The 12115-nt window shown below is 36.1% G+C and overlaps 1 protein-coding gene across 1 annotated transcript in view; it reads right to left on the reverse strand.

Annotated features, from left to right (window-relative positions):
- DNAI7 (dynein axonemal intermediate chain 7) overlaps nt 1-12115 on the reverse strand; it is an 88156-nt gene that overhangs the window by 60890 nt on the left and 15151 nt on the right. Inside the window, 4 exon segments of the mRNA XM_070371209.1 lie at nt 2868-3005; nt 4088-4189; nt 6545-6636; nt 8283-8367. Of these exon segments, the coding sequence (XP_070227310.1) occupies nt 2868-3005; nt 4088-4189; nt 6545-6636; nt 8283-8367 (417 nt within the window).

A 12115-nucleotide genomic window follows, 5' to 3' on the forward strand; every position in this document is an offset into this window, starting at 1 on the left:
TGAAGCATGAAAGCAATGACTCAGTAAACTCAGCTGAAAAGCAGTACAGCACATAAAGAATAAAACAGTAGAATTTAATTTTGAACACTGACATAGATAATATATAGAAAATTTCTAAAGTAAGAGAGAGAGCATAGTCGTGCTGGGTAGCGTGGGCTCAAGCCAGAAACCTGGGCTTCATCCTCACCCTCTTACCAGTGGCATGATCTGGGACGAGTTATTTAACATCTGAGTCTCGCTTTCTTCATTTGAAAAATGGGGATGATGGTGCCTACCTCACAGGGTTATTGGAGTTACTTCACAGCAGCAACATGAGTAACCTAAACCAGGCTGAGAATGTCTGCCATAGTAAGGGTTACATAAGAATTCGCCATGCAAATAAATTTGATAATTTGGAACTTGATGTTTACTGTGGGATAGTGCTCAACTGCATCGTACTCTTTGCAACCCCGTGGACTGTAGCCCATCAGGCCCCTCTGTCCATGGAATTCTCCAGGCAAGACTACTGGAGTGGGTTGCCATTTCCTACTCCAGGGCATCTTCCTGATCCAGGGATCAAACCCACATCTCTTGAGTCTCCTGCATTGGCAGGTGGATTCTTTACCACTGAGCCACTTGGGAAGCTTTACCATGGGATTACTGCTATCCAGTTCTTTCTGTTCATCTTACGACTTCTTGCTTTGGTTTCCTGCTGTTATTGATTACTCTCCTTGTCTGTCTCCTGTTTTGTTTTACTTATCCTTGTCTCATCTTCCCTACTGTTTATTATTTCTGCTTCTATACCCCACATTCAAACAGGAAGATGTATCCAGCTCATCACTGGTGAACTCTAGTACTGCTTCCTGCTGCCTCTGCTATTTAAAGAGCAGCAGATTCCTGGACCAGCATCACGTCATGGCAGCCTCACTGGGAGAGAGGATATGAAAGAACACTCTGTGAGGACTCTATTAGCAGCCAAACCCCTCATGGGAGGCCCTTTGGAATCTTTGGAAAGTCAGAGTAAGGCTCATCTAAGGTCTCGTAGGGGACCATAAGCAAGTCACTATCTGTTTCTTCATGTGTAAAATGAATCTCATAAGCTTGTTTTCCGGATTAAATTAAGCAAACATATTATGACCTTAACAGTCTGGAGTTATTCCACTGTATAGGCACATGGAGAAGTAAACCACAGTGACAAGAACTGTAACATGGTAAGGAAATGAAACAAAAAGCATTAGAGAATAAAAGGACCAAGAGGAGTGAATTCTTTCTGTTGCTGTTCAGTTGCTAAGTCATGTTCAACTCTTTGCGACTCCATGGACTGCAGCATGCCAAGCTCCTCAGTCCTTCACTATCTCCCAGAGTTTGCTCAAGTGCATGTCCATTGAGTCAGTGAAACTACCTAACCATTTCATCCTCTGCCATCCTCTTCTCCTTTTGCCTTTAATCTTTCCTAGCATTGGGGTCTTTTCCAATGAGTCAGCTCTTCGTATCAGGTAGCCAAAGTTTCCATTGTTACATTGGTGTATCTAAGTGTGGATTCCTTTCTGTTTATCCTAATGTGGGATCTGTTGGGTTTCTGAGGATTCTGGGAAATTGTCAGCCTAATGAATATTGTCTCTTTCTTATTCTACTTCTCCTTCTGATACTGCTTGTCAATATACTTTTAGTCCTTTTTGTTCGATCATACATGTCTGTTAACTACTCTTTGATAATTTTTCATCTCTTCACTGTGCTGTATTCTGATAAATTCTTCCAATCTAACTACTGACTCACTCATTATTAAGAATTCTTGGTAGAGACATTATTGTTTTGCCTTCATCAAGCTAAATATGAGCCAATCAAGTGTGTATCATCACTCTTCGCAGTGTAGGTTTTCATCTATTATCCACATTACCTTTCTGAGGCTCCCAGCCATAAAAGGGTCTCTGATATTACTTGCTACCTTGTTGTGCTTTAGGCTTGCCTCCTGATGCTTCTTTAAACCAATACTAAGCCAAGAAAGATTAACAAATAGACACTTTCTAGGAAGCCACTGACTTTGACACTTGTCCACTTTTCTGAATTGTCTTATGGACTCCAAGATTTTTCCTTTACTTTCCTTTGAGCTAGGCAATGGATTTAAATGTCACAACATTTCTCCTGGCATTTTTAAGTGCATGGTAAGTGGTAGTGCCTCAGGTTAACCTATCCATCCTATTTGTAGAAATAGAAAGTAGGATATTCTTATTCATCTTTGTACTTATAGTGCTTAAAAGAGGTGCTTGGCTTATAGTTAACATTAAAAAAATATGTGTAATGAATCACTGAAAAGTGGATAATTCTGGCTGAAGATAAAATCATACACTTTTATACTTGTTATCTACATAAATGTATGCAACTTGATTTTTTTCTGGAATTGGATGCACTTACAGTTAATGTTACAGTTTTGGACTTCCCTGGTAGCTCAAGATGGTAAAGCATCTGCCTACAATGCAGGTGACCTGGGTTTGATCCCTGGGTCGGGAAGATCCCCTGGAGAAGGAAATGGCAACCCACTCCAATACTCTTGCCTGGAAAATCCCATGGATGGAGGAGCATGGTAGGCTATAGTCTGTGGGGTCGCAAAGAGTCAGACACAACTGAGCGACATCACTTTCACTTTCACATTTCACAGTTAATGTTTCAGATTTGTTAGGCTGATCTTACCTAAGGTGGTGAGAGGTTTTTAGGAGTGGTAAAAATATAAAATAAAATAAAAAGATGAGCAAATATTTTTCTTCCTAACCAAGAAAGAAGTAGTGTTACTAACTGGCAAATACAATAGTTTATTTCTATTTTTGGAATCAATATCAGACTATTTATAATTTACATAATTTAAAATCACAGAATAATGCTTAAATACTTACATTTAGCACTAGTTTACTCTTCTCAATCACTTCCTCTAAAGTCTCATTGGTTTCCTCTTTCCACAAGGTAATAAAAGTATTAATTTCTTGGGCTATTGAAGGATCAGGACTCCCATCACATTCAATGTAGTGTTTCCACTGTGGAACAAAAATGCTTGCAAGTTCTCACTGATGAAAACTCAACCAAAGATTAAATCACTTCTTTTTCAAGGTATGAACTCTTATAACCTAGTTTTCCAATTCAGGCGAAAAACATATTATGATTTTAGTTCATTGAAGATGTCTCTAAAATACCCAAATATCTCTTCATCAATATAACTTATAAGCTTCAATAATTCAAATAAATAGAAATTTTATCTATTGTCACATTTTACTTTTAAAACAGTGTTTATGAGATAATTTTGTTTTGCTTTCCTCACTAATCATATAGCTCCTGTCTTTACACAAGTTTAACATTTGGGTTAATTTATATTTCTCAAATTATTACTAATTATTAATCGCCATGTCATTTTTGTATGTCATTCCATTCATTGTGTAGTCTATGCAAACTCTACATTTGTAATCGTATTGTGTGTGTGTGTGTGTGTGCACGTGTGTGTGTGTGACTTGTTCAGTCGTGTACACCTCTTTGCGACCCCATGGACTGAAGCTCACCAGGCTCCTCTGTCTGTGGAATTCTTCAGGCAAAAATACTGGAGTGGGTTGCCATTTCCTTTTCCAAGGGATCTTTCTGACCCAGGGATTGAACCTGGGTCTCCCACATTGCAGGCAGATTCTTTACTGTCTGAACCACCAGAGAAGCCCAATCATATTGGGATTACAATTTTTTTGCTTTAAGTTATACTATAATCTTTGCCATATGATTACAGTTTTTCCTTTTTAACCACTGATATTGTTTCCAAAGCTGCACTGTTTTGAACAACACTCGATTGCCTCAGGGTCAAACTTTTTATATTTTAATTTAGGATAATTTCCTTAATATAAATTCCCCAAAATTAAAGAGTCAGAGTCAAAGGATATAAAAATGTCAAGGATCTTATTGACAAATAGATTTCTAAAAAGCAATATGAATTTAATTTGCTACAAGCAAATGAGAGAGATTTGTCAGATTAAGTTTTTTATAGACACATTTAAAGTTTCCTGTTATTAAGATGGATATCGGATTATAACTCCCTCTTATGGTATAAAAGTGTTAGCTAAAATAATAAAATCAGTCTTACCTGGGAAAGGAATCTATTATCTCGTTTCAATTTCTCTGCTTCAGGAAAACATGCTTCTAACAAATAAAGTTCTTCAAGCTCTTCATTTCTCCTTTCCAGATCCTGTTTCGTGGGCATAGATACATTGATCTTTTTTTTAATTTCAGCTTTGTATTTTGTAAGTAGCATCTAAAATTTACTGGACAAATATTTAATTTCAAGATGAATACTACAATTAGTTTAAATGCAACTGATATTTCTAAAAGGTTTCATCTGAAACAGTGGTGTATATAGTGTGATATGCAGCCTCCAGGTGGATCCTCCAAATTCTTTTGGGATCAGTGAGGTCAAATCTATTTTAATGACAATATTATGACTTTATTTGCTCTTTTTGCAGGGTACACATTTGCAAGATGGTATAAAATTGCTGGCGCCTTTGTACAAATCAAGGCACAAGCTTTATTAGTGGTCATATTCTTCAGGGGAGAGGGGTATAAGTAGCCAGGTTCACATAAGAATGACCTGATGAAGAAGTAAAAATTATTAATTGTATTAAATGTAAAAACTTAAGTATATATCCTTTGATATTCTGTGTGGTAAGATGGGAAGAATGCATAGAACACTTTTGCTGCATATCAAAGAACAATGCTATCTTGAGAAATAAACATCTGTCCAACTGTTTGAGTACTTTGGCAGACCTTCTGTCAGAAACGAATGAACTGACCATGTCACTTTCAGGAAACACTGCTGCCCTTGATAAACTCAAGCTTTCAAATAAAAATTTGAATTTTAGAAAACCTGTATCCACTACTAGGGAGCCTGACAGTTTCCCAATCCTTAAAACCTTTACCTGTTTGGCTGAAGTTGACACTAATGCATGTGATCTTTTTGATAATGAATTATAAGAATACATCAATATTTGGAAGCAAATAATTCAGTGAACCATCTTCTTCCAAGCTATCAAGTCATGATGTTGCAAAATCATGTGTCAATACAAGATTTATTCAGAGTATAAAAACAGACCAACATTTTAGTGTAACAGAGTACATAAAGTTCATTTATTTGGTTTCAGATTTCACATTAAGATGCTACCACCTATTGAGTTTCAGTATAGTATCAAGGCAAGAATCCACAATCATCTGAAAGGCTGTTACAATATTTCTCCTTTTTCCAACTATCTATATGAGGCCAAATTTTCTTTCTTTATATTTATTTCAATCAAAACAACACATAGTGTAACAGATGGAATAATGAAGTAGAGAGGAGATCCAGGAGGGCTTCCCAGGTGGCACTAGAGGTAAAGAACCTGCCTGCCAATGCAGGTTAGACCTAAGGGATTCAGGTTAGATCCCTGGGTCAGGAAGATCTCTTGGAGGAAGGCATGGCAACCCACTCCAATATTCTTGCCTAGAGAAATCTCATGGACAGAGGAGTCTGGCAGGCTGCAGTCCACAGGATCGCAGAGTCAGACACGACTGAAGTGACTCAGCATACATATGAGATCCAGTTGTCTTTTGTTAAGTCAGACATTAAAGACCTTTAAGAGATATAAACAATGCCACTCATTTTCCTAATTTAAATATACATTTATGTGGTAACGGATGTTAACTAGACTTATTGTGGGATCATTTCACAATACATACAACTATTGAATCATTATGTCATACATTTGAAACTAATATAATTTTATAACTCAATAAATATTGCAATTGCTTTTTTCTTTAAGTATGTTTAATGTGTTTACTTTTTAATTCATGTTTACATTTAACAATGTCTAATCTCTATTAATACAATAAATATCTTGAAATTTGTTTTAATTTCTAATATGATAAATATTGATACATATAAACCATCTAAACAAAAACTTCTTGCGGATCTTCACTTTTTAATAGTAATGAGGCTTTGTCCTGAGATTAAAAGGTCTCAGAACTACTGATTCAATAATGAAGAAATCTGGTGAAAAAGAGAAATGAAATTTTAAAAGGAGAGGTAGAATTTGAACATTTTTTGGTTCCTATTTAATTATCTATAAGATGGATTGAGAATAATAACTTAGTGGTTATAAGCATGAGCTCTGAAGCAAGACTACTTCTATCTAAGTCTTGGCTATGAAATTTATTAGCTGCTTAATCTCTCCATATTCCCCAATTTCCTCATCTGTGAAATGTGGGTAATAATTTACCCACCATAACTTCATGGTAGGATCAAATGAGTTAAACCAGTTCATACAGACCTAAATATTATGGGTATCTATGGAAGAGAATGGTATTAAATGGCCAAATAGATCTGATTGCTGTTGTTTTAGTTTCTAAGTCATGTCTGACTTTTTGTGACCCAATGGACTGTAGCCCACCAGGCTACTCTGTCCATGGGATCTCCCAGGCAAAAATACCGGAGTGGGCTGCATTTTCTTCTCCAAAATAGATATGATAGCCACATAGTTTGTCTTCAGTAATAATATTATTAATGTTTACTTACTTTTGCTTCAAGTTTTTGCAATTTTTCATTCTCAATTCGTTGTATTTCAAGTCTTTCCATTTCTTCTTTTTCATATTTCACACGTGCTTCCTCTGAAGAACAACAGCAAGAAACTTTTTTAGTCTGTTTTTAAGCGCTTAAAGTGACTTCAAATATTTACGATATAGTGGTGGTAGAATACTAGATATAAGTCACAACCTTTATCATGTGGTAGAAATAAAACTGCCAGATTTCTTTCAAAAAAACAACACGACTCTCAAAATTTCTGGCCCACAATTATATTTCTCTTCTCCAAAAAGTTTATAGCAATATAATGATTTTAATAAATGAAAAGTGACAGATCTATCATGGGTAATTAAAAAGAGGTAAAATCTTCAAATTTCCATAATCTCGTGACATCCACACCATCAGAAGTAACTACCTAAATTTTCTCTTGCTTTCACTGTTAAAAAATAAAACATGAAATATATGTTAAAGAATATGAGTTTAACCCAAAATAATAAAACATTCCCCAAACAGTAGGTCCTGATACTGTATTCTTATCATAAGTCACCTAAACGATTTATATGATTATTAATAAAAAATCAACTTGGAAACTAATGTGCTGGTGGCACTCAGTTGCTAAGTCATGTCTGACTCTTTGCGATCTCATGGACTGTAACCCCACCAGGCTCCTCTGTCCATGGGATTTTCCAGGCAAAAATACTGGAGTGGGTTGCTATTTCTTCCTCCAGGGGATCTCAAACCTGCCTCTCCTGCATTGGTAGGCAGATTCCTTACCACTGAGCCACCTGGGAAGGACAGACATTTAAAACCCAGTATGACTCAACGGATGTTCTTCATGTTAAAAGATACAACTATCTGAACTATTCAGATTTTTAAAGTCACTTTTCGGTATTTTAAATAACCAAATTTTTATTAATTTCTATAATTAATTTCCTGAAATTCTTTAACAAATGAAAATCCTCTTTAAATTTGACAAATAGATATTATTACACTGTAAGAACTTAGGCTGCTCTATATGTTTCTTGCTAGTATATATTTCCCATATTTAATTCGAGTTTAAGAATTCTTACTGCACAATCAGCACCAAAGCTCTCAATTTAATCAGTAATTAATGATATAAACACTTTAAGATAGGATTGCCATATTTAGCAAATAAAAATATAGGATGCTCAGATGAATTTGAATTTCAGATAAATAATGGACTTTTTTTTTTTTGGTTCAAGTATATCCTAAATATTGCATGGGTAAATTATCCCAAATTATCCATTGTTTATCTGAAATTCAAATTTAACTGGGCATCCTGTATTTTATCTGGCAACTCTCCTTCAAGATATATCTGAAAGTGATTGGTGGGTAGGCTTTAAAAAATAAATAGCTACTATAAAACACTGTTGTTTAGTTGCTAAGTTATGTCCGACTCTTTTGTGACTCCATGGACTGTAGCCCACCAGGCTCCTCTGTTCATGAGATTTCCCAGGCAAGAATACTGGAGTGGGATGCCATTTCCTTCTCTGGGGGATCTTTCTGACCCAGGAATCGAAACTGTGTCTTCTGCATTGCAGGAGGATACTTTACCACTGAGCTACCAGGGAAGCCCATTATAAAACATTAAATTCAAAAAATTAAAAATTTTGAAAATTGTCTTTAAAAAGTGTTGACTGGATGACAGAAATGCCAACCTATTGTTAGCATTACCTGCATATGAAAATAGTTACCACTGTGTGTCTTATACCTTCCTCTTTTTGTCGTTTCTCTTCTTCCTCTAGTATCTGCTTCAACCGGTCAGCTTTGGTGATTTTCTTTTTCTTACTGCCAGACTTAATAAAGGTCACAACTTTTAAAAAGGTTATTAACATGTATACAAACAACTTAAAAGCACTTTTACTTCCATGAATCTAGTCCTCTATTTATTCAAATAAGACTGTCCATTAAGTGCAAAGCCTTGACTCCTGGCTGTAAGGACAAAATACAGAAACAGTAGGAAAATTAGCATATAAATTATTCAAAGGCAAAATTGACATTGACAAGTATATACCATTTAATTCTATCATTCCCAGGTTTCACATCTTTTAAGTGGTGTTAAATAAAATCTCACTTCATTTTTGTAAGGATGAGAATAAAATATATGTAAAAATATATTTAACACTGCCACATGTCTATAAAAATTAATTTTTTTATGACTAACAGATATAGAGTTATTTTGCAAGTCTGGAGTAAGGAGAAATTATTTCCAAAAGCTGGGGTCAAGTAAAATTTGTATAGAACAGCTAGCTTGTAAGTCTGTGCCCCAAGGATTTTAATACTTAGATATGAAGGGAAGATACCCCCAGGAACGGAAATGCAGGCATAAGCTATAGAGTTGGGAGAGGACTGGAATGGCCCTGGGAAAAGACCCCAAGAAGAGGAAACAATGGACTCCAGAATGGAAAAGAAGGCCAAAGCCTAAGCCATGGACATTGGACATTATTCTAAAAGACTTGGAAACCCCCAAGAAGTTTTTGAGATCTGTGGCTATTATCTTGAAAACTAACCTGGTATTAGGGGGGCAATAATTATAAAGATACCATCATTTTGGTGACTATTAACAACTTATAAAGTCATGATACTGGAAATGCAGATGGAGGATGGATCTAATAAATATTGTATAAGCTAACTTATTTGATAATGATTACAGCTGGAGGCAAGAAGAGGAAAGGAGTCAGAGAAGAATCAGAAAGGAAGAACAGTAGTCCAGAAGATGCAAATTAGAAAGAAGAACTGCTTAGAGAAATTTATACACAATTGGTATAAAATGCTGGTGGAGCATCCAGGCAAGGCTTTCAGGCATTGACATTGAAGAACTGAGGTGCAGAAAAGAGATTAGGATTACAGAATACAGACTTGAGAACTACCTTGGTGATGACCCCCTCCCCTCCATTTTCCTTACAGGAGAGTATACAAAGAGAAGAGCACAGTCTAAATTTAGAAATCAATTGTGTGGCTAGTCCTTGGGATATACAGACTCCTGGATGACCATCTTCTCTTTTTGGCTCACCTACTGCAGAATGCACCAGCGGAATCTCCAGTTCACTAGCCCTGTCACTTTCCCACCATTCATCAATCCCCTCTTCCCATACTGTCACTTCTTACCCCAGTTAGATTTCACAGTTCATCACCATTATCACTAACATATATCTCCACCTCCCCTATGTTCCTCTCCCTCTGAGAAGTTCCGCTGCCAAATTCCTAGTTCTAGTTAAACTCAACTCTTCATTTATTCTGTGCTCACCATAGGGGCAGCTGAACCTTACCAGAGAAAAATACATGAGTTCAAATTTGTGAGCACAAATTTTAAACAGGCTCTAAGCACCATCCAGTATACCTCATGCGAAGAGTTGACTCATTGGAAAAGACCCTGATGCTGGGAGGGATTGGGGGCAGGAGGAGGAGGGGGCGACAGAGGATGAGATGGCTGGATGGCATCACCGACTCGATGGACATGAGTTTGGGTGAACTCCAGGAGTTGGTGATGGACAGGGAGGCCTGGCGTGCTGCGATTCATGGGGTCACAAAGAGTCAGACACGACTGACTGACTGAACTGAACTGAACTGATTTCATTCTCCTCACTCTTCAAACTTCCAAAATCGTCTTCTCTTTCCTACTCTCAAGTGTTGACCTTACCTCTTAACATCACTAGAAACTTTAAGATTGTAAGAATGTTAGTTGCTCAGTCGTGTCCGACTCTTTGCTACCGCATGGACAGTCGCCCACCAGGCTCCTCTGTTCATGGAATTCTCCAGGCGAGAATACTGGAGTGCCCTTCTCCAGGGGATAGTTCCAACCCAGAGATTGAATCTAGGTTTCCTACATTGCAGGTAGATTCTTTACCATCTGAGCCACCTGGGAAGCCCAACTTTAAGAATACACACCAAATCTTTGAACCTACCTCTATCTTTGCTTTCCTTCCTGTTATCCGTGGATGGATTGTATGTACCTTTTGCTACTGAAAGCTGAATCTCCCACTTTTACACTGCATCCTATCCCTTACTATCTATTTAAGATTTGGCTCCTGTAATTAACACCTCTCAGTCTTATCTGCCTCTTTGCAACCCCATGAACTATATAATCCATGGAATTCTCCAGGCCAGAATATTGGCGTGGGTAGCCTTTCCCTTCTCTAGGGCACCTTCCCAACACAGGGATCAAACCCAGGTCTCCCACATTGCAGGTGGATTCTTTCCAGCTGAGCCACCAGGGAAGCCCCAGTTAACACCTCTAGTTATTCACAGATTTCTCCCTCCCTTTTACTTCCCACTCTTTTGCTCCAATGCTGTTACCTTTTATATCAGACTGCCTAAAGGGAGTCGCCCACTGCTTCTACGTCCCCATTTTCTGCATGCTCCATTCCAATCAGGCTTTCATTTCTATTGTACCATTTAAGCCTCTCTTGTCATGGAAGCTTAAGATAGTCATGTTTCCAATGACAATGGCCAATTTTCAGTCCTCATTTTATCATCATTTGACAAAGTTTTCTTTCTCCATCTTGAAATATTTTCTTCATTAGGCCATCAGGTTGATACTGATTTTGCTTCCTCCCCCTCTTCTTAGACTTCTTTTCTGGCTTCTCCTCCTCAGATGTAGTTGATCAGTAATTTTTAAAATTATTTGTTCATATCCCTAAAAGAATTTTGAAAAGCTATGTACCCCTTCACACATTTTTAAGCTGACACTGAAAACTTTTAACCACAAGTTTAAATATGTAAAAGAAAACTGTAACATCACTCTTTTACATATTATATTCATCATTTAAAATATACCCAATGGATCTACATAATATAGTGATTTAATGGCCAATTTCAATTAAAAATATGAATAAGCATTTTAAATAAAAGTTTTCTAATCCTTTTTTCTTTGATTTCATATCTCCATTCCACTCACCCCACAGAATCTCACCCTAATGTAATACACTTGAAAAACTTTTGCTGATTTTCCTATCATAAATAGGATATGGAAATATTATAAAAATATGTATGCAACTTTCAATTTCCTTGACTCTAACTTTCTAAGCAATATAAATTTTGCTCTGGATTGGGTTAATTTTTTAATTATTTTGGTATACAATTGAATAAAACAACATTTTATATTACAAATTTTGGTAAGTAAATATTAACACATAAACAGTAAAATTTTACTAGATAAGGATTAATGTTAGCTATTGATGAAGAAAATAAGGATTCAGACAGATTCTATTTGAATTTTTATAGATACAGAAAATGAAAAATCTAGTTTATATTAAAAAGCAAATGAAACAGGTTACAGCTATATCATGCAATTTTTCAAGTTATTTCCACAACAGATGCCAAAAATTATATTGACTTGCCAAAAAAATTACTTCTACAGTAATCACTAATTTTTGTGATGATGTTCTTGTTTTTCTTAAAAGTATTCCTAAACAATATAGTTTTCTTACTTTTGAATTTTACATAAATCAAATTCTATTTTTTGAATACAACTATAATTCATTAACTTACTGTCATTAAGTATACATAACAAAAAATTACCATTTTAACCATTTTTTAGTGTGC

The sequence above is a fragment of the Bos mutus genome, chromosome 5 (genome assembly GCF_027580195.1).
Source record: "Bos mutus isolate GX-2022 chromosome 5, NWIPB_WYAK_1.1, whole genome shotgun sequence".
NCBI classification, from domain to species: Eukaryota; Metazoa; Chordata; class Mammalia; order Artiodactyla; family Bovidae; genus Bos; species Bos mutus.